At 50.9% G+C, this 23,238-nt stretch overlaps 1 protein-coding gene across 1 annotated transcript in view; it reads left to right on the top strand.

Moving 5' to 3' along the window:
• LGR6 (leucine rich repeat containing G protein-coupled receptor 6) overlaps positions 1 to 22,470 on the top strand; it is a 150,481-nt gene extending 128,011 nt beyond the window's left edge. The window contains exons 9-18 of the mRNA XM_050911415.1: positions 460 to 531; positions 1,352 to 1,420; positions 2,404 to 2,475; positions 6,184 to 6,249; positions 8,787 to 8,858; positions 10,478 to 10,549; positions 11,280 to 11,405; positions 13,519 to 13,679; positions 19,246 to 19,326; positions 21,233 to 22,470. Coding sequence (XP_050767372.1) covers positions 460 to 531; positions 1,352 to 1,420; positions 2,404 to 2,475; positions 6,184 to 6,249; positions 8,787 to 8,858; positions 10,478 to 10,549; positions 11,280 to 11,405; positions 13,519 to 13,679; positions 19,246 to 19,326; positions 21,233 to 22,470 — 2,029 coding nt within the window. The remainder of the gene's footprint in view (positions 1 to 459; positions 532 to 1,351; positions 1,421 to 2,403; positions 2,476 to 6,183; positions 6,250 to 8,786; positions 8,859 to 10,477; positions 10,550 to 11,279; positions 11,406 to 13,518; positions 13,680 to 19,245; positions 19,327 to 21,232) is intronic.
• Positions 22,471 to 23,238: the final 768 nt, after the last annotated feature.

Genomic DNA, 23,238 nt, shown 5'->3' with positions numbered 1-23,238 from the left:
TGGTGGGGGAAAGTGCTTCTTGTAGGAGGTGATTCAACTCTTCCTAAAGCTAGTTGGATCCTAGAAGAGTTCACTTCTCTCCACTGACTGTGACAAGTAGGAAAGATGCTGCTGCTGTGGATATGTAAGATCAGAGGAGGTGTCATCAAGTGCAAGGTGTTTCCCAGCAGGGTTACAGCACTATAGCAGGGTTGAAGGAGGGCTTTGCATCTTTCTAGCCTGCCTGGTTCAGCAGGACCCTAAAGGGCCCTTTCAGAGCAGCAGGAGACCTCAATTGTACCAATGTTCAGCCAAAACAGGCTAGTGGGAGAGCCTGGGGTCATGTGGAAAACAAGGGTTCCTCACAGGATAGCCACCTCCTACATAGCTTACCAGTAGTTGCTCCAAGGCTCTTGATCTGTAATAGCATCTTCTCTTCATGCACAGCAGAATCTGACCAGTTACTCATTTCCTTTGCAGCCATTTTTATGACAATCCCATCCAGTTTGTTGGACAGTCTGCTTTCCAGTACTTGCCAAAGCTCCACACTCTGTAAGTTCACCAAGCACATCCTCAGAGAGGTAACACATCCAAGCTCCAAGCCCTGTGAGCTGGACACCTTCGTGGCCTTCTCCCTTCCTCTTTTCTAGACCCCTTGTGCCAATAGAAGACCATGGTGCCACTCTTCTGGCCAGCCTCAAAGGCAGAGAGCCAAGGAGTAGACACTGCAGATGTCTTCTGCTGAGGAAGAATAATTTTGAGAAGGGCATTTTGAAGGGTGGTGGGCACCATCTGGACAACAACAGCTGCACCATGTTGGCTGGTGTGGACTGGCTGGCTTTTCAGCTAACCTGTCATGGCACAGCACTAAATATTGAGGCAGAGGCAACCTCAAAGTCTCTATAAGCCTCACCCTGCCTCTCACTGCAGGAACACACACTCAGGCAAATAAAATAAATCCTTCAAATACCCATGCATTCTTTAGCTCCAAATGCATAGACTCTGGGAGGCTTGGGTGGCATGCCCTGCTTACATTCCCCACAGTAATCATTTGGGATTTTTTATTTAATTTGGGTCGAGATCATGCCAAGAATGTCAGTGGTTGGGGGAGGATCTGAGCTTGCCAAGCCTCCTTGCATAGAAATGCCTAACTCTGGCTCACTATATCTGCACTGCGTGAGACATCTGCTCCACCACCCAGCCAGCAGTGGCACGCTGATGAGAGGGGCAACTTTGGATCTGGGCCTCTGATCACCCCATTTGGGTGTGAGGAAGCAGATTTGCCACCATGGCTGATGGGTCTGGGACCTTCGGCAGCTGCACTTGCTTCTGGGTCCTCTGTCCACCTCACTTCACCCTCATTTCTCTGCAGGTCGCTCAATGGTGCAACGGACATCAGAGAATTCCCAGACCTTAAAGGCACCACCAGCCTAGAAGTTTTGTGAGTGGCAACTCTCTCCCTTTTACCCTGCTATTTGTGCTCTTCCTCCTTCAAGGCGGTCCAGGCTGTTTCAGCGAGGACAATTTTCGCAGTGCTGTGCAGCTGGTTGTCTTCAGCTCTGCCTCTCCCTGGTCACTCACCTCTCTGCTTCGTTTCACCCCTGTGGCTCCTGAAAGCAGCTTTCCTCTCCGTGAGTTGCTCTCTCGGTACTATTGAGTGTGCTCCAATCTTTTTTTGATTTTTTTTTCTTCCTTCCCTTCTGCATCTGTGAAGGAATGAGCCTCTGGGTGCAGCGCTTCAGCGTGGTCTGGTGAGACCCCGTGTCTCTGCCCATCTTGGGACCAGCACTGGTAGTGCAGTGCAGGAAACATCTGCTGTGTTTGCCACAAATCTGCTACCCAGGCTGGTGGCTGCTGGAACTGGTCTGGTCCCATCCTCATGCCACCAGACCCAGGAAAGCAGGAGCCTGGAGGACATGCTGTCTCTGGCCACCCACGGTTCTTCTCTCTAAGGCACTGGTCCACATGCTGTGCCCAAACTGGGAGCACAGCTGAGCACTCCGGCCCAGGAGTGTGACCTGGCCCTGCCTTGCCTCAGGGACACAGGGACTCACCATCCATCCCCCATACACGGGTTTCTGAGGCAGTCGTGGCTCCAGCCGGATCACCAGTCTGGACAATGGGGAACTGGGATGGCAGAGCATGCCACGGAGGGCACTGCCACCTGCCCTCAACGTGGCCAAGGACAGCAGTGAATTCAGTACTCAGCAAGATCCCAGAATTTCTTATAGGCACATTCACCTTTACCAGGTCCAGCAGCACTGCCCATTTCCAAGTCAGTTTTTGTTTCTCTTTAGGTATTTTATCATCCCATTGATATTGTCTCTCCTGCCACCATCTGGGACCAGTAGCTGGGCGTGTGGGTCACAGTCTGTGTGCTGGCTCTCAGTAACACCATTTCTTCTCTCTCCTCCACTCCTCTAGGACCTTGACCCGGGCAGGTATCCGTTTACTCCCCAGGGGGATGTGCCAGCAGCTGCCCAGCCTCCGAGTCCTGTGAGTAACACATGTTTCTGTCTCCTGCCTGGTCTTTAGAAAAGTGCCGCCAGAAAACAGGCTTTCTTCTTGTCTAGCTCAGGGAAGGGACCAGCTATGGAAAACCTTCCTGTGGTTCTTGTTCCCGTTATCTTTTCCATGCAGAAAACACCACCTTCTTAGGCACTACCTTGGCCTCTGCATGTTCTTGAACTTGCTTGCTTCATCCCAGCATGATGCTCTGGACTCAGGGCTGTAAGCAATAAGGCACATCCACATTTGCCTCCTCCTTGCTCTGCACCAGTGGGAACTGTCTGCCCCATGCAAGGAGGGTAGAGAGGGTGCAAAGGGTGGTGGGTAAGAACGGCAGCAGCACTTGAGAGCTCCTACGTATACACAGTACAAAAGCCAGGGGTAAATCACACTTCACAAAACGCTTTGCCCCAGTGTTGGCTTACTGCAGTTGGAGCTCCAGCAAGTGCCATGATCTGGAGGAAGGATCCTGTTCACCCTCCAGGAGGGGACAGGCCTAACCTGATGGAGACCTGCAAGGCCACACGGCCATGGCCCCTCACGTGGTGCAGCAGTGGCAGGTCAGGGTTTTGCTCAGAGTCACTAAGTTGCTTTGGCTCTACCTGCTTGGCCAGGCACTGAATGATGCTGAGTGGGGGGATGTGCTTTTTTCTTTAACTTGGTGCATGATGAAATCAGCATCTCAGGAAGACTCCTGCATCTCAGGAATCACACCCCTCATTCCTGAGATCTCCAACCTTGTCTGCAGTCGAAGGCATCCTCAGGAAATAAGTCATGAGCCAGATTTATAGAAGTTTGCAGCCTTAGGGCAAGCAGGAGGCTTGCCTCTCATCAGTCTTTATACAAGCAAGCTGAAAATGAAAACAAGTTTGTTCCAGGAAAGCAACAGGAGTGAATTCTTCATCACAGAAATTGGAAACAAGAGAAAAACATAAAAATAAAAGAACACAATTTGTAACTTAGCAGATCACAGCACTTTGGCTCCAGCTGTCCCTGTAGGGAAGATCTCTCATCTTTAGACATCTGGACCAATTCAATGGACATCTTGCCACCAAAGTGTAGCCTCTGGAACGGCCCAGGCTGTAGGGTCCCAAGCGCTCTGTTTATGTTTGCAAGTTATCAGACTGTAAACCTTTGCAGCAGAGCCTGTTCTTCATGCCTGCCCCCTCCTTGTGGGAGAGTTTTATTGGGACACTCCACCTTGTTCATTCTTCCTTGTTCCTCTTTCCCAGTTAATTTTACTGACATATTAATTGCATTGCTTTCAGAGTTTGGAGAGAGGGTATGTGGGCCAATGTTTGTGCATGTTTACGTCTCTCTTGCCTTTGAAATGCGTTGGCCTTCTGTCCCCACAGAGCTAGCGGTTGTTCTCACCGCTTTCCCTCACTTTGCCAGCCCCTTGGCCGTTCGTCAGGTTGACATTACGACTGTGACATGTCTGAACACAGATGATACAGTTAACACCACATGTCTGGCCTCCTACTGCTCACATCACACTGCAGATTTTCTGTAGGGATCTTGCACGGGGGCTGTAAGAGCCACCACAGGGGCACAAGGCTCACGGCCATGCTGTGATGCCAGTGTGTGCATGGGCACTGAGCCCAGCACACCAAGGCAGGGCGGCCTTGCTGAGCTTGAGCTCGACATCAACCTGACATCTTCCTGCTGCTTTTGTCCAGAGCTTCTGTGGCTCAGGGCACAGATTTGTCTTTCCTCTCAAGCAGAAATAGCTGAAGCTTCCCTGAGGAGAGCTAAAGTCCCTTGATGCCACCAGTACCTTCATCCCGATGTGTCCACAACACAGCTTCAGTGACCGAGGCTGCTCTGCTGGTACACGCTGGGCTGCATCTGGTTACCCTCGCTCTGGAGGAGCCAGAAATAACTCCTGGGGCTGCGTTCTCCCTCCATCGCTGTCTAGCTAAGGCACCACCCTGTCAAGGCCAGTGGATTGACACAGGGAAAAGTGACTGATGCCATAGCTCTTTCACCATATTGGGTGATAGTCTCCAGAGACAAGCACAAATCTGTTGCTTGCTTTTCCCTCCCTCCTCCTCCCCGCCATGGAAAACTGGTGGAGAGGGGGTTGGCAAAAAAATAAATAATTGAAATGTTTTAGCAGCAGCTTATTGGCAGAAAGATGGAAACTGAGTTTGGAAAGTTGGTGGAGAGGCCACATACATACAAAACTTTACCCTGGGGCAAATTTCCCTTGAACAGCCACAAATCCAGCCTCTGCTGGTGGGGGAAAAAGCTGATTTTAAGCATTACTGCTTACCCAGCTATCGTGGTTTAACCCCAGTCAGCAACTCAGCACCACGCAGCCGCTTCCCCCTCCCCCTCCCAGTGGGCTGAGGAGGAGGAAAGCAAAGGAAAAAAAGTAAAACTCGTGGGTTGAGATAAGAACAGTTTAATAACTAAAGTAAAATATAATACTAACAATAGTAATAATGAAATATAATAATAATAGTAATGAAAAGGAATGCAACAAAAGAAGGGGGGGGAAGGAAAAAAAAACAGTGATGCACAATGCAATTGCTCACCACCCGCTGACCGATGCTCAGTTAGTTCCCGAACCGCGATCCACGCCTCCCGGCCAGCTCCCCCCTGTTTATATACTGGGCATGACGTTCCATGGTATGGAATACCCCTTTGGCTAGTTCAGGTCAGCTGCCCCGGCTCTGCTCCCTCCCAGCTCCTTGCCCACCTGCTTGCTGGCAGAGCACAGGAAGCTGAAAAGTCCTTGGCTTAAGATAAGCGCTACTTAGCAACAGCTAAAACATCAGAGTGTTATCAACATCATTCTCACACTAAATCCAAAACACAGCACTGTACCAGCTACTAAAAAGAAAGTTAACTCTGTCCCAGCCGAAACCAGGACACCAGCCCATTTCAGTTTTAATAAATTTACATTAAGCTGTGCCAGGATAGGTTTTCCTCTGACTACCAAGTCACTCTACCCTGGATGCTGACATGCCACCGGGCTACGAAGCAGTGGGAACAGGAGTTTACTGGGAATTGCTTTCAAGTGACAGCACTTGAAAGAATGGGGACCAGAGGTTTTCACAGTCTGTAATGTCCTGTACCAAGTCCCTGCCAGTGCCACAACCCCTTCCCTAACCCTGGGGAGAAGCCAGGAAAGGCTGAATGGAGAGCAGGTGATGGGCAGTTGGGTTTGCTGTGCCAGGAAGGAGGCAAGGCAGCGGGCTGGCTGCTTTGCTGGCCAAAACCTCCCCGGGCTCTGCAAGCACATCTGCAGCTTTTGCAAGCTCCCCCATCCACAACAGCAGGACGGGAGCTCTGGCACAAATACCTCTCTGCTTTGCCCACAGAAAAGCAAGGCTGTGCACGGCAGAAGTTGGCATGGATGCATTTCACAGCTGACTTGGGGCTGGAAAAGCCCACCCCAGCTGTGGAAGCAGCTCCGTCAGTCCGCAGCTTGTGCTGGAGGGAGCTGGGCTGGGGCTGGATGAGTAGGTAAACCACCGAGCAATCCTTGCTTTGCACAAAGATGCTCAGAGCAAGCATCAGGTGTGTGCAGAGTGGAGATCCCCCTTGCCTGGGGTTACTGCTTCCTGCAGCCATGCAAAATGGAAGTCAGGTCATCCCCGCCTCCAGTAATATCTGCTTTCCAAGGGAGGGCTCAGGGGCACTCGCTTTTGATCTCCTAACGTTACTGTACTGGTCCTTCCCCTGCAGAGAACTGTCACACAACCAAATCGAAGATCTGCCCAGTTTCCACCGGTGTCAGCGGCTGGAGGAGCTGTAAGTAAAGAGATGCCCTCGTTTGCACCATGCTCTGGGGGAAAAGGGCTGTTTCAGGGAGAGAGGCAGTTCCCACACACAAAACTCAACCTTCACCAAGCACTGGGAAAGCTGAGCGTTGTAACTCACTATTTCGACTGCAAATGGGCCAGAGCTCCACTCTTTGCCCCTGTGCAAATACAGAATAAAAATACATCTCTTGTGCGTAGGAGCTTAATCCACCCAGGTCTTTTCAGAGGTCCCAGCCACAGCAAACAGAAGTAGGATGTGACAGCACTGAATTTTACTTCACTAGCTCAAGTCCCAGTATGAGCTGATCAAGAGTGGGGTTTATCTCTACCATAAATGCCTTCTGCTTCAAGCAGGGGTCCCATGCCATGGGCACAAAGCAGCTCTTATCCACACTGCTCAGGGCTAGCCCATCTGTGGAGAAGATAGATGCTTTCCTCATGTAGCACTTGAATTGCGTCTCCTCTGGGCCCTGGGAGGCACCTCTGTTGCTCTGAAACAGAGTTATTCACGTTCAGTTCAAAGTGTCTGGAGATCTGGCCCTACATTTCAAATCTAAGAGAAGTTCTTGGCCTTTTTGAGAAAAAAAAAAAATAATAGACTCTATGATTTTTTATAGAATTCTATAACCTGGAAGAATAGATGTGTGGGAGCAGCATCCCCACAAAAATGCACTGGAGAGGTTGTCCCTGCTCTCTGCAGCACCCCAGCCTGGATGGCCAGACCCTTTCATCCAGCTTTAGCAAAACTGGACATTAGGACACTGTGCAATCACATGAAAACGAGAGTTACATAGCCCTTGCTGCCTCTTTGGGAGCTCTGAGGACAAAGTTAGAGCTGGATGTATTTTAGCTAAAGTACCCCCAGGAAAATGTTTGAAAAAATAGAAAAGACATCTAAAAAAGGACAAACTTTCAGAATTCCAAACCTGTAGTTTCACGCATTGTGCCTGAATTTCTTCTTACAATATTTTATAATACGCCAAATTCAGACTTATCATTAATACAAAAGCACAGTAAATTCCTCCTTCAGACTACTTAAGTCAGACAGACTGTGTCTTAAATTAACATTTTCTTACAAAATGAGTATTTGGTCCCTTAAGCCCAAAGTTATCATCCTGTAAGCCCCACCCCCACCAGGCATCAGCATTCCTGCTGGGAAATACGTTGGAAACAAGTCTGGTGGTGCATGGTACAGCCTGGCATGCAAACAACTTATGTGTGCCAGTCGCTCTGCTGTAACTGCCAATGTGCAGGTTTTTACCTGCAGCACCCAGGTGGTCCCTCGCAGCTAAACATCCTTGAACTATTTTTCACCAGCCTGCTCCAATACCCCTTCTTCCCAAGCTCCACCTCTCCCACTCAGTGAGACCCCCAAATTTGTGCACAGAGCTTCCCATGGCCCTCACCTGAAATCTTAGCTAGAAGTAGGAGCAATGCCTTCTTGGCTCCATGGGGCATTGAGAAACCAGCAGTAGAGCAGATATGAGAGCCTCAAGCCCCTGCCTCTGAAACATGAACGTGTGGCCAAATACCAGCTGAGACATCACAGCCATCACATGCAGGTCCTTGTGTGAGATGAGTCAAGATCATTTCTGAGTCTGAAAGCAGGTTAGCTACCCAACAAACGCCCAGGGGAGTTGTTGTAGGTAGAGCACTAGGCAGCGGCTGTCTCCCCTTGCAGAAGGTCACACATGGGGAGACCACTTCTGCAGGTCTGGAAATTCATGATGGGCATTTTGCAGAAATTTTAAAAAATATGCACCATTGTTCCACACTAGGGAAAAGAAAACTGAAAAACTGTGAATGTTTCCCACAAAGTGGATGCTTGGATCAGTTCTAGATGTCTTTCAAGGGGTGTGGGGAGTGTACAGGTCAGTCAGCAAACACCATGTGAGCTCTTACCCTGCTCCCTCCCCTGCCCCGGGGAGTGCAGGAGGCTGCTGGAAGGGAGATGTGCAGGGGCTGAGGCACTTTATGAAAATACGTGTGTAGGATGTGGATGGTGGGTTCAGCAAGACATCAGGATTTTTCTTCATGAATAGCTAAGATGCCTTCAGCCCTCAAACCCCCTTCATCATCACCAAGATCACCAAGGCAAAGGGCAGCACCATGTAGTCCTTCCTGAAGGGTCACACAGAGCTGTTTGCTGACTCACTGGCTCCAAGCTCTCCTCTTCTGCTCTGGACGAAGCAGTTTGCGGGCTTAGGGTGGAGCACAGTGGGAAACCAGCATGGCTTTGGAGATAATTGGGGTACCTTTAACCACTGCACATCAATGGCACTTTATTGTGCCATGATGGCATCAAAAGGAGAGGCTGTCTGAGCCCTGGAGCTGCCCATAGGAGAGAATGGCTTTGAGCTGTTTTGTTGCTCATCCTGTTTACCCCTTGAAATTAGAGTAGGTCTCCCAAGCTCGAATGACAACTTCCACTGTGACAGTTTCTGTCTGCTGCCATGGGACAAAGATCCCTACAAAGTATGAATGCTGCCTTCAGCTATTTTCTTAAACCAGTTCCTGTTTTTTCAGTGGTCTCCAGCACAACAGGATCCATGAAATCAGAGCAGACACCTTTGTGCAGCTGATGGCCCTGCGCTCCATGTAAGTATTGCCTGGCAGGTGGAACGATTGGGCTTTTTGCTGGGGGAAGGGGAGCTGTGAGCACCCAGCCAGGCTGATGGGGAGTTTCCCAGCCCCACTCCCCCTGCCTCTGCTGGGAGGCTTTGCTGTCTAGTGCCTCTTCCACTTCCCCTTACAAAAGAACAGGCACAGACCTTCCCTCCGGCTTCCCTTCTGCATGCAGACACCCCATGTAAATAAACTCATTACCTGCCAGCCTTACTGCCCACACATGCAGACACTCCACACCACATGCTCTAACCACACGCTGCAACTCGTATGCTGCACAGCACACATTACGGACACCTGCCTCCTAAATGCCCATGCAGACATAGAGTTATGGCAGGGATTTACCACGGTGTGGTAGCACCCCTTTCTCTACGCATGCTGGTCCTGGGCTGTGCACTCCTGGAACATCCGTGCAGAACATTCCATTTGATTTGGGACTGTCTCCGCACAACTCAAAAGCATATGTTAGACATATTAAGTGCACACAAGCATGCGCATATCATACATGCATAGTGACCTTGCAGTAGACAGCCCACTTAAGTGCTTGGCACCTTTGAGAAGCTAGAAAGGCTCCGCAGGGCATGATTGTCCCTGTGACATGTGGGAAGAGCCCTCCAACTGCTGATGGTCTTTATTTACTGTCCTGTTAGGAAGTGAACTGAATCGCATAAAAGCTTTTTCTCATGGTGCAGCAATTTGAGTGTCATTTAATAGGCCAGCACTCCTAGAGATCCCATGAGTGTCATGTACACCATGTTTGTAACTGCACAGGAACACTCACGTATTACGTGTAACACTACAGACACACATGCAAATATGAGCGTGCTGCTACTACAGTGTAGTGACACAAATGTACAGCTGAGCGTTGAAGCTCTAGCATTTGCCTTTGGGTATGTTCTGGGTCCCTGTGGGAAGGATTCAGCTCACCCAGCTTCAGCCTTCTGCAGTGTGACACACACATCTGGGCAGGCACCGCTGGCTCCCTTCAGAGCTGGAGAGATGAAGATATATGTGGGAGATCGCTCGTGTAGTCAGCCTTAGGAGAAGAAATGCTTCCTGATATGCTGATTCCTCTCTGCTGATGACAGAGGGAGTTGAGCCCTCTAGCTCAGATGGAAGCAGAGCTTCTTGAGGAGCCTCAGTGAACCCAAGCCAACAGTACATGACAGGAGACACTCTAAGATGACCTTGGTTCACCTTCCACACAGCCCCTGTCCCTAACTGCCCTTGCCTGGGCACCCAGCACTGTGACCACATCAGGGATGCTCTGCCACTAAGGCATAACCTTAGTCTACTGCTCTGAGGTTTAGCATGTTAGCATAAAATCCCCAAATTTACAGAAATGAACCCAAAAAGGAACCTTTCCCATTGTTCTCAGTGGAGGATCTCCTGCAAGGCAAACTCTTGTGCCATCTGTTAGGAACCACCCAAACATATTTATCTCCAGGGAGCTGCAATGAGACAGAACTTGCTGCTGACCAAGGGGCTCCAGATCCCACATTTGCTCGCATCCAACCCCTTGACCAGCCCAGTGTCAGCAGCTTCACTGCCCTGCTCTGCACCCCTCTTACTGGCATGTCCTTGCCTTGCAGAGACCTGAGCTGGAATTACATCCAGTTTATTCACCCTGAAGCCTTTGTGACCCTGCACTCACTCACCAAGCTGTAAGTTGCAGTGATATTTCTTTCATAGTGGGCCATGGACAGCAGGTATCGAGGACCTCAGACTGACTCCCCAAGCTGCCAGGACACCTGGCATTTAGATATCAGAAGGCTGCAGTGCTGAGGTGCATGTCTCAGCACTGACTTGGGCAGACCAAATCCCAAGGTTTCCTATTAATATTAAAGGGATGATGAAGGTGCAGAAGGGGCCATCTTCAAGATGCTCTTACCCTGAACACTTAAACCTCCACCTGCTGATGCTTCCATACCTGCCTTAGATGCCTTTATGAAAGATTTGCATGATAGACCGTTTCAGCAAGAGTCATTGCAGACCATCTTTGCTGGCTCTGGAGGAGTCCCCAGTGCTCAGCCCCCTCACTAAGACTCTTGGGTATTTTATGGGCTGGGAGCTGCAGTCATACCTGACCTATTATGGGGAAAGTGGTGGGGGAAGAGATGCGTGGGGCAGATATGTGCACAGGGAGGTAGATACCACCCAGAGCTTTCAGTGTGGGCATTAACCCCTGCCCCTCATTTTCCCCAGGGATTGCAGTATCAATCCATTTTTCTCCAGATGATCCTGGTCCCTATGCAGCACCCAGCCCCATTTCAGCACCACATTTGAGGGAGCAATCAAGTCAGGCAGCACGGCTCTCCAAGCCTCTGCTTGGCTGAGATACCACTAGCAGCAAAACCCTGACCACGATCTCCCTCTCTGCTTTCCCTTCATCAGGGACTTGACTGATAACCAGCTGATCACGCTGCCTCTGGATGGTTTGGGTGGACTGACCCATCTGAAGCTCCAAGGCAACCCGGCTCTCTCTGAGCCCTTCACCAAGGAGAGCTTCCCCAAAATGAGGTACTGGTGGTGTTGGCTCTCTCACTTCTGGCGCTCAGCACAGCCTGTATTTGCTTATAGCAATCAGCCTCCTGCTTTCCTTGTTTATCTCATGCTTTCCTCAATCCTTTTAGGCCAATAGGTTGAGGAAGCTTCATCTGCTGCTAACATGCCTCATCTCTTAAAGTCTTCCACGGGAGAGCGGTGATGCGCTCCCGGGCCCACCGCCCCCACCCCAAACACACACACAAGTGGAAAGCATGGAGCAGGCCCAGCTCAGGGCTCCTCTCAATGGAAAACATTCCCAGAAGCCAGTCCTAGCTAATGACATCCAGCTTTCCTTCAGTAAACTCTGTTTGTGTGGCCGTGTCTTGTCTGCTATGGATTAATGAGGAGCCTGAAGGGGTCAAACTGAGCGAGACGAGGCTGCGAAAGGCTTGGAGTGCAGTGCTGCACTGCAGGCTCTGGCTCTCCTGAGCCTCCCTTAGTGGTGGGTCTCCAGCGTGGCACCTGCCCATGGCCCAGATGACTCAAATTCCACTGAGGTGAAGCCATCTTTTGCTTGAGTCTCCCAGGTAGTTCCCTTGGAGCCAAGGACACATGAGCTGATGCTCCCACTCATCCAGTACAGGTTCCCAAGGCTGGAGCTTCTCAAATTTGGACACCCGCTGCTGGGGTCACAGGCCACAGCACCAACATTGGGCTTAATAGCTCAGGCCCAATGAAAAGTGTGGAGCTCTCACTTTGGTCTGCCTCAGCAGTGGTGCCTGCAGGGCTTTCTCTTCTGACTTTTTTGACTCATCGTAGCTGGGATCTGCTGCATGACTGGTTTCCAAACAGCAGGGGATCCCAGAAGCTTCTGGAGGGCTTTCCACACCCAAGATGGCAGTCCCTTGTGCAGAGGGTTCAGCACTTCCAGGGGTGTTCCTCCTCTAAACTAATTCCATTGACATCTGTGGAGCTGGTTTGGATTTGTACCAGAGAGACTGAGTCTGCAGGAGTGGTTCATTGAATGAACCACGCCAGGCAATGGACCCATTAACATTTCCTAAATTTTGGGGTACTGCCATTAAGTAGTCTTATTCTTGGGGCATATGTCTGGAGGAATCATCTGAGAACAGTTCTTAGCCATCCTGGGAGGATCTGTACCTCCCTACCACCTTTCAATAATAGGATTTAATTTGGAGCTTATAACAGGAAGCCAGCTTGTATACAGAGTTTCCATAGCCTCCCAGGGCTCAGCCAGAAATGTTTGGGAACTTAAAACAAAAGCATATTTTTAGCATATAGAGTTTCACCATATTTACTGATCTTGTCAGAAGACCTTAATTGTTTGGAAAACCTGAGGTTCCTTTGCCTTCCTCAGCAGTCTTCCTGACTTCCAGCAAAGAAGCAGGAGTTTGCTGTCTTTGAAGAAAATGCAGCTGCTGACTGATAGCCTGGTATTTCATCCAGATGATGTTCAGCTGCTGTTTAATTAACCTTGTAATACATGCTATAATTAACAACTAAAAATTCTACTTTCAAGTAGAAATCAGACATATTAAAATAACTTGCTACACTTGAGAGACCTGAGATTTCCCTGTCTGAGCTGGCAGGGGTGAGCCATGCTCATGGAACTGGAGTTTGGAGGTGCCTCTCTGACCTTCAGCAACAAGCAAGGGGGACCTTGCACTTGCTCGAGCTCTCGGGAAGCTTCTCACCTTGAACAAAAGAAAGGATGCCCAGCAAAAAATGGCCTTGGGGTAAAAAATGAAGACTCCACATGCACATGGCATATTGCCAGAGGGCAGGAGAAGAAAGGCTAATGCAGTCTAGGGCGAACTGCAGAACTGTTTTTAGGAATTGTCCAGGAACTTAAGTGCAGTTCCCAAACCTGGTGTTTGACAACATCCTATTGACACACAGTGTCTTAAGCACCAGAAGTGGGGCAGTGCAGAGACACCGTGGGGTGACGTGGGTCCACGCTCTGTCCTACATGGAGTCCTTCACCAGAGCAAAGTCCTACTCCAATGTAACTATCACCTGAAAGACTGGCTTTTGTCACATGTGGAAATTAAGCAAAAAATGCAAAGCAATGGAGAGTCAGGTCATGGAGGTGACACACATGAAAGTTCTGCTTTCCCCCTTGCAGAGTCCTCGAGGTACCTTACGCCTACCAGTGCTGTGCCTATGGAAGCTGCAGCAGCTTCTTCAAGATGTCCAACCAATGGGAGGCAGAAAACATGAGCCCTGAGGAGGAGGATCCCCACAAGAGGACCATGGAATTGTTTCCAGGTCATGCTGATAATCACTGTAAGTAAACTGGGCTGAATGGTGATCAATCCATGGGCAGAGCCATGCTGCGAGCTAGGATGCGATCCTGCATTTGCAGGAGCGGTCCCACTGCCAGCCATGGAGTTACACCTGCCTCAGGGAAGGCAGACTGATCCTTCTCCAGCTCTGGTGGCCAGTTGCTGTGAATAGGCTTCAATTAGTGTCACTGCATTGGAGAAAGAGCTGATCTGGCGCATCCAGACCTTCACAATCTAACAGAAAGATCTGGTGGTCCTCAACAGCATGGACACGTTTGCTAATTTGGCCTTGCTGACGATAGAGGGAGGCTACCCAAGCCACTGAAAGGTGGCTGAGGTTACATGGGACAGCTTCTGGGCTCAGTCATTAGACTTCTGAGCAGTACGGAGCCTTTGGCAGGACATCAGTCTTTGTTGCTACAACATACAGAGGATGGACCTTAGGATTAATCTGAATAAGAGAATGAACTGGAATGTGCAGCTGGCTGGAGGTAGAGACCTGTGTCTGTGCTACTTTTGTGCACATACCCTGATGCCACAGCAAAGGTCTGGGTTAGGTACAAACAAAAGAACACATTTGGGGAATATGATGAGCTCAGCACAGGGGCTAGCCTATGCAGGGCAAAAGTGGCTCCATAGTTAAAGATGAGCAGCGCTTTCTGTTCAAGAGTCAATTTATTCTGTGCTCCAAAATGCACTTCTGCATAGACCTCCATGAAACCTGTTGCACGAGGCCAGCAGAGGAGTGTGCAAAGCACACCTCCTGCACCCACAGACTCACAGCACAACAGCAGCTCCAGGCAGAAAGCTGGTGTGATCCCTTTGCAAGGGAATCTCAGAATAACGCGAAGAAAAACATGAGCCCCTTTGCTTCCTCTGTAACTGCTGGAGAGTGGAAATAGCATTTCAGGACACAGCTTGGATGCTGCATTTGTTTATATGTTTGTGTAAATACAGAGGCCACATGCACTTCCGAGGTCTGAAACACCCTGTAGGCAAAACCACATCGTGCTGTGTGCCTGTAGGAGACAGGGAGAGGGCTGAGTCCCTGGGGAGCACTTGACTCACCCGCTCCCTGGAGCACTGTGCACCCAGCCATAACCAGGGGCTCTGCAGAATCTCCTCCTGCATCCTAAGCAGGCAGGACTAGATCTGGAGACAGATATTGGCCCAGACCAGTTGGATTCTCTGTGTTACAGCAGTGATGGGAGGCAGGATGACCCAGACACTTTATGACACAGCCAGCGAGTGAGTCACAAGCCCTGCGTCCCTGCTCCTGCCATCTACCCTGCCCCGATCCTTCACAGACTAAGAATAAGCGTTAGCAATGTAAAAAGTCCAGCCAGAGGCTAACAAGTGTGATTCCTACCAGCATGATGCGGCTCCTGGAAGCATGGTAGACTTGGTGGTTACAGTGGGCAGACAGTACAGAGGAGCCATATGTTACGCTCGTTGCTGCAGGAATTTCTTCTCAGCTGGGTCAGTTTTTCCATCATTAATGCAGCTGATACTTTAACAGTCCTTATGCATATAGTTGGGGTGTTTGCCCAGCAAATTACAGCATCTGTGAAAAGACCTGGTTTGTGGCCAGGGCCCATAGTACTGCTTACAGACCTGCTCTTGCTGGGCACCAAAGCATTTGATGTCTCAAAGGATACTCTCTCCTGGCCCTGTCAGCAGAACAATACCTACCACAGGCCTCCAAGCCAGTCTCAGCCTCGTGGATTATATGTGTGTTGATGAGATATTGGGACCAGAGGGGAATGCTGACTGATTCTAAGATGTGCCAGATGAGACTATTAGCGGCTCATAAAGGCTCACATTTTCAGATGTTAAAGCACTGGGTTTGTCTTGAAATATCAAACCACAGAGGTGCAAACGTTAAATGCACAAGAACATCCTTCCTTACTATGTGCAGCTTTTGCAGATGACTCTCCTTACCATTCAGCAATGCATGGTCTACTCTTGACAATGAGGGGTTTGTGATATTGCTATTTTACTTAATTAATTGTTGCTTTATTTCTGTTCCCAGTGCTTCCTCTCTGATGGCCACGAGTGGTATTTAGCTGTGTTATATGAATCTTGTAACACTTCCTGATTAAAGAGGAAAAAAAGCTCCCAAACATTCCTTCCATGCAAGAGATAAAGTGGTCTCGTTACGAGAAAATAACTCGGGGCTCTGTCCCTGCAGTGTACAGCCAGGCTTGTCAGGGCGCTTGGATGCTGGGGGAGAACTTGTGAGAGGGATGGGGCACACTTCCAGATAGCCATGTCATCTCAGCCTTGCGTAGTGCTTCCAGCGAGGGACTGCGGAGCCCTTTACAGACAAGTCCGCAGAAGCTCACAGCCGGGTGGTGAAAGGCGACTTGTCCCACGCAGCCATATAGAGGCGAGAAATGGGTCCCTGGTGGCACAGCCCTGCTCCAGCAGCCAGGCGATGCTGCCTTCTGCATCATGTCCTGCTCCTGCATCCAGCACCCATCCCTCAGCCGAGCCCAGCACCCAAGGGACCGTCTGACTCCAGCCACAGAGTGTACGTGGTGCCACGGACCCCAGGGCCAGCTCAGCTCTTTCCCATCCTCCCAGGCCCCTGGCTGCCTGGGAACCCCCTGGACACGACCCAGGTGTGTCCGTTCACATCCAAGTAACGGCCACCTGAGGCCCAAAGGAGTGTGGTTACTGCATGTCTCATCACTCCATCACCTTGTCATGACAGATATTTAAGGTCCTGTTTCCAAAATTTTTGATGCTTGGGATATGCCTCTTCAGATTATAATTGGCAGCATTTAGCAGATACCCCCTGCTCCAAGCCTGTCTCGTGTGGCTGGGCAGCAGCCCAAATATGGCTCCAGGGCTTGTCACACAGGACATCCACCCAACACTCCTCAGCAGCTTGCTCCTGCCACCCTCCTGAAAGCGGCTGCAGAGGGAGGACAGGCAAAGTGCCAGTACTACCATTGTGGTGGGGCACTTCCATCACAGTCCCAGCACCCACCTTCGGGACCACTGGTTTGAGGATAGAAAGAGATGTATTTACTTACAAGCATATGTTTACAATAATGGAACAAAACTATAGAAAGCGAGAACACACTTGTATGGTTATCCTTGTCAACAGGACACTGCTTTACCCAGTCCAGCACCTCCATTAGCTTGTAAAGCTGACTAAACTTTTGCAACCATCCGGCAAACCCTGGAGGGTCCTTAGAGCTACACTTTTCCCACTTCTGTCATTCAAGAAGGCTATTCAAGTCCCCCAAAAAGCACCTGCCCAGGCCCCTTGCAGCCACCCATGCCCTAACTCTGAGAGAGGGAGCAATTGTCATCTGCAAACCCCATGTGGGGACTGCCCTGGCTAAGGCAGACAATACAGAAGGGAAAGAAGCATCCAGCCCAGTGTTTTTTGTTCTACCTCTTCTCCAGTAATTCTCCTCCTCTTCCTCCCACTTCGGTGTTGGTACAGCCGGCTGGGAACCATTTTCCATGGAAAGGGCACTACTAGCAAAGTGGGTTTTTTCCATAAGGCCTCAGAAAGTGGAGGCGCATTAGCAAAATTCAAATAAATAAGGGCTACTTCAAAAACAATGCAGTCTGCCTTGCTAGAACACAACAGCCATTTTCTTTTCTCTACAGTTCCCAGGCTGGGAGAAGTACTGACTTCCAGCAGAGAGAGGTACATTTTCTGCTTTGACTCCTGCTGTGCTGGCCAAGGACTGCTTTGCAATTCACAGCTAGCTCAGTAGTCCAGGCAAAACAAAAGATCGCTCCTTCACTTCATGCAAATGTTTAACCTATGCTTAAAACCAGCCTTTGTGCATTCTGGCCCTTTGAAGAGAAAAGGGATGGGGGCAGATTACACTTTAACATTACCATGGGTTGGGTGGCAGAGGGGCACAGAAAGTGCAAGTCTCTGCATTGATTTGAGTATCATGACTGCAACATCACAGCCTCCGCACTGTGGATGGAAAAGACACTGGAGATTTATAAGACTATAAAATACAAAGAGGAAATATTTTTCCATCCCACTGTGAGTGTTTTCTTGCCAGACTCCAAAGCAGCAGTAATATTTCAACTCTTATACAGACAGATTTAAAAAATGGCATTTTTTTCCAAAGCTCACTGAAGCCGAGAAAGCCACAATGCTTGTCAGGAGACACTAAAGATAGCATGTTATTTGTCATCATTCTTTAATCAAATAATCCCAGTCGTATTTTCAAACACAGGCAGGGAGTAGACCTCATGAGAGGCACCATTTCTAAACAGATTAGGCAACTAAATCCCACTTAGGTTAGCCATATCTTCAGCACTGTGGAAACTCGCCTTCCTGGCCAGTGTCTGAGCTGCCAGGTACACACCTGGGCACCAGCATCAGTCCATATCATCCAAGAAAGAGTTCATCCCACAGCCACAGATCCAGCTCCCTGGCTATCAGGCTGCAGCAAGCAAAAAACCACGTCCTTTCCCCTTCCTCCCGTGTGCAGAAAACAGTCCACCAAAGATCTTCACTGGGAGCAGAAGGCCGTGCTGGTGCCACGGGTGGGGATGGTGCAACGGGACAGCAGCTGTCCTGACTGTGTCCCAGAGCTGTGAATCAGCGGTAGTTTGAGAAGAGGAACAAGGCACAAAGAAGAAAAGCATGTCTTGAATTAGATTAAGAAGATGCCATTCTCCTTGGTGATGACCTACACCTACAGACCATCGAAAACACAGTTAAGGTCTCAGCCCCATTCTCTTCCAGCAGCTTCTCCTTCAGTCAGGGAGTCTCTGTCTGACCCTCAGAGAGCCTGAGCCTGGCTCAGGGTGCAGGTGCCAGTGTGATGGAGATGCTCCCCCAGCAGGCTGGGCTCTGAGGGCAGTGCGGTCTGGTTCCATAAACTCCACAGATCCGAAGCCTGCAGGCATGGGCAACCAGTCTGCCTTTAAGCAAATCCAGGACTGGGAACCTCCAGGGTTAAAAACAGGGCACCACAGTCCCAAGGAATCATAGGACATAAAATAAAGCAATAAATGTTGGGTTCTCTTGTCTTTTTGCTTCTGAGCCGTTTGGTGGTGGTGGTTGCTGATGCAGAATTTGTGCTGCAAGTAGGGGCTAACAACGGCTCTCTTTGAACAAAGCTCCAAAGTCCTTGTTGATGAACTAACATTGGACAAGGCCTGCCCAGAAAGCTTCCATTTAGAAGATGCATTTGAAGGCTTTGTTTTCTGTAACCACATAGGCTAGAGTATTTCTTTATTTTTAATAAAGCATGCTAGGAGGAGGGATCTGCAGTCACACAACACTGCAATCTGGGGTTCTTACACTTCAAATGTTGGGAGTAACCCAAAAACAGACGGGTTGGCCACATTGCAACCCACCAATGTTTACAAGACCTTCTCCCTCTACAGCAGTGACTGCAAGGCACAAACTGGACACCAGCAGCTACTTTGAACTTGCGGGCTGGGAACTGGCTGGGAACTGGCTGGGAAGGTCTGTGTTGAGGACAGGCAGTGGGAAAAGCTTCCGGCCCACCTAGCCCTGATGGCCCTGCTTGTTCTTCTCTGAGCATCGTTTCTCATTGTTTTCTCCCCAGATGACCTAGATGCAGATGACCTCCAGCTGGACCTTGAAGAATCAAAGCTGCACCCCACTATTCAGTGCACACCAAGCCCCGGTGAGCAGCCAGGGAAACCCTTTGAACACAGCTGGGATCCTCTGAGCTTCTCTAAATCCCCAGGATCCCACGACCCTTCCTGCAGTGTCTCACAGACGTGCAGATCAGAAGCCTGAATGGTTGGGCTTTGGCCAAACTGGGGACAAGTGAGGAGCTTTCTTCTCCCACTCGGATGTAGCTGCCCTCCTATGAGGACAGGACAAGGTCATGGTATCCCTGACCAGGAATCCCAGGTATCACCAGCTCCTCCATCCACCAACCTGCCCGCAGTCAGACTCTGGCTCTCAAGAAGTTCCTGTTCCCTTGCAAGACTTAGACTTTGCTTTGTCCCAGCCAGCCCAGAATATTGCATGACAAGACCTTGTCCTTGATCTCCTGATCATACTTGCGGCACTGCAAACTGCAGGGGTACTTTACTCTGTTTCCTGAGAAAGGGAGAGAAGGGAGGTGCTGGACTGCACCCAGCCACTTTCTCCTTACTGCCATCAAAACCATGCCAGCGGGCACAGGCTGGCTGGGACACGAGGAAGCAGCCTTCTGATTTTGTCCCCGTTCACAGCTCAGTGGTGTCCTACACAAGCACAGTTGGAGGCTGGAGAGGCCTGGCTCCATCCAGGCAGCTGTGGGACACTGGCAGGGATGGAGTTGTCACCAGTTGTCCTGCTGAGTTTGCTGCAAAAGAGACAAGAAGGAACAAGATTTTAGCGGAGGGCATGCCCTGCTGCCTGGGTACAGAGGTGCTGGCTCTTTGAGGAAAGCCAGCCAAAGACCTCCACCCCCTTTGAGCTGAACGAGATTTCTCAATTTCCTCTAATTTCTTTTGCTCTCTACTGCCTAAAACTTGGCCCGTCCTGTTTCTGTTTTTGCTGAGCTCCCACCCTGAGCCCCTCACCGTAACATCCGAATCCCTCCCAGAGGCAACTCTGTCTCATTGCACTGTCTCTCCCCCCTCTCGTCTTTTTCCTTTGGCAAACAGCATCCACCACCAGTCCCCTTTTTACCCCTCCATGACCTTCCCTTACTCACTCCTCCTTCTCCCCACGTCCATCCTCCACCATTCTTTCTCCTGACATCCTCCCACATTCTCCTTGCCCAGGCCCCTCTGTCCCTTCCCTGCCACCCCAGCTCCCTCCCTCTCTTCCTCCCCACCTGCTGTCTCTCCCTCCTGCTCTAACACTTCATCTCATCTTGGCCCTCCCCTCCATGCAGAGGTCATTCATGCAGAAACAATAAGACACCATTTAGCCAAGGTCTTGAGTATAAGGGCAGAGGTTGGTAATGTCAGAGCAGGATGCAGCATCCTGCCATCTCTCGCACGTCTCCACACCACTAACTCCAAGATCCCAGGGGGTACGTGAGAAGGAGCAGCTAATGGCCGAGTGGCCCAAATGCCAGGCTGACACCAGGAGCGTTCGTGGGCGTGGAATCCCACAGAAATGTGCGGTATTATGGTCATGAGTTCCTTTGGATGAAGGCCTACCTGGAGCTCAGACTCTGCCCCACTGAACAGCGTAAGGCAGGTGGGACACGAGAGCAAAAAGGCTTCGCCATGCATACAGTCACGGGGTGGCAATGCCAGACCCCGACCTTTTTACGTTTTAGGAGCTCTGATAAGTTTGCAATTTCTCACATTTCACACATGACCTCCCCCTGCACCTCGCTTCTGCCCTAGACAAGATCTGAGAGGATGCCTGAGGCACCCCAGTGTGGGGACAGGAGTACAGGGACAGAGCCAAGAGGCAGCTGCAGAAGAGGGCAGACAATGTTGTATGCTCCCTTCCAGCCCTCAGCATTCAAGGGGCTGGTGGGGCCAGGAGAGGGCTGGGACCTGGCCACTGCTCCGAGCAGCACCACTAGAGCGACGTGGTATATTCTGGGTATAACTTTGGGGTTTGTTTTCTTCCAGGTCCCTTCAAACCTTGCGATCATTTGTTTGAGAGCTGGATCATCCGCCTGGGAGTCTGGGTCATCGTTCTGGTCTCGGTGCTCTGCAACGGGCTGGTCATTCTGGCTGTCTTTGCCTCTCCCAGCTACCTCTCTCCAGTTAAGTTCATCATCGGCTCCATAGCTGGAGCGAACATGCTGACCGGCATTTACTGCAGTATGCTGGCTCTCGTCGACGCCCTGACCTACGGCCAGTTTGCCAAATACGGCGCCAGATGGGAGACGGGCGCAGGCTGCAGGGTGACGGGATTCCTGTCGGTGTTTGCCTCCGAGGCTGCCATCTTTCTGCTGACGTTGGCTGCCGTGCAGTGCAGCATTTCAGTCTCCTGTGTGCGGGGCTACGGAAAGTCACCCTCCTTAGGGAAGGTCAAGGCTGCTGCTTTTTGCTGCCTGTTGCTGTCCTCTGTGGCTGCCGTTCTGCCTCTTTTCTCCATTGGGGAATATGGAGCATCCCCGCTCTGCCTTCCATATCCCATCCCGGATGGGAAACCCGCCACCCTGGGCTTCACTGTGGCCTTGGTGATGACAAACATGCTCTGCTTCCTGACTATCACAGGCACCTACATCCGACTCTACTGCAACCTGCTGAAGGGGGAGTTCAGCGCTGTCTGGGACTGTGCCATGGTCAAGCATGTGGCCTGGCTGATCTTCACCAACTGCCTCCTCTACTGCCCAGTGGCCTTCCTCACCTTCTCCTCCACGCTCAACCTCTTCCTCATCACCCCAGAGGTCATCAAATCCGTCCTCCTTGTGGTCCTGCCCCTGCCCGCCTGCCTGAACCCCCTGCTCTACCTGCTCTTCAACCCCCACTTCAGAGATGACCTCCGCCTGCTGAGGCAGAAGGGCCAGGACAAGGGGAGCTACCCCCAGTCCTGCGGGGCCAATGACATGGAGAAAAGCTCCTATGACTCCACCCAGGCTCTGGTGAGCTTCTCCGACATCGACCACATATTCGAGACACCTGATTCCCTGGGAGTGCACCCCATCCTTGACAGCTACAGCTTCCCCTCCATGACACTCATCCCCTGCCAGCAAAGAGTGGGCACCAGGGGGAAGGAGAGGGGCTTCTCTGAGCATTGTCCCTGCCTCAGTGACAGTGAGGTGCTGATCACTTCAGAGAGCCGAGATCCGGCCGGCAGCAGCCTCCGGATAACCTTCTTCCCCTCCCCGCCCACGCCACCCTACACGTCTCACTTATAAACCTCCTCTGAGTAGCCATGCTGAACAGCCCCACACCACACACTGAGGGCCAGCCCCAGCACCGGGTGGCCAGCAAGGTGACAGCAGGCTGCTCCATGTAAAGCACCAGTACAACCCGTCTACCCTCACCCCCCATCATATCTGCCTGGGCAACAGGCACCGCTCTGCCAGCTGCCACATGCCTGGAAGGGCTCTGACTGAGCGCCAGATACTCAGGGCTGGCCACGGGAGGAGATAAACCCCCTGTGCAAGTGTTTCTCCTGCTAGGGACTGCCTGGGAGAGAGCCCCACCAGCTCAGGAGATGGGTCAGGGAGACCCTCCTCCTTGTCATCCTGCAGCATTGCAAGCCAGAAGGAGCCTGCAGCAAAGCCAAGCATGTCTTCTCAAGGCAGAGACGTCTTAGCAAGCAAAAGCCATTGCCCTGTGGCAGAAACACATGGAAATGGCCGACTGCAATGACGTGGCCACCCATAGGGACCTCAGGCCTTGTCCTCCAGGGTCCTCCGCAGGTCCCATAGACCCCTGGAAACGGGCTTGTGTCTGCCCCATGCCATCAACTAGAAGAGCAGAAGTGGGTTAAAAGCAGCGTATCCATGTGTGCACCTGAGGTTTGGACCGCCTCCGTTTTGGGAGGCTCTGCTTCATCCACTGGGAGCCCCATGGGTTGGGCAGGACGCCCACTTTCAGCCGATACCAGGAGCCGGGGATGCTCAAGCCCCTCTTTCAGTCTGACCCAGTGTCTAACAAGGGGTCTCTGAACCCCAAGG

The sequence above is a fragment of the Gymnogyps californianus genome, chromosome 27 (genome assembly GCF_018139145.2).
Source record: "Gymnogyps californianus isolate 813 chromosome 27, ASM1813914v2, whole genome shotgun sequence".
NCBI classification, from domain to species: Eukaryota; Metazoa; Chordata; class Aves; order Accipitriformes; family Cathartidae; genus Gymnogyps; species Gymnogyps californianus.
Note: the sequence above shows the minus strand (reverse complement) of the source record. Positions and strands in the feature narration are given on the sequence as shown.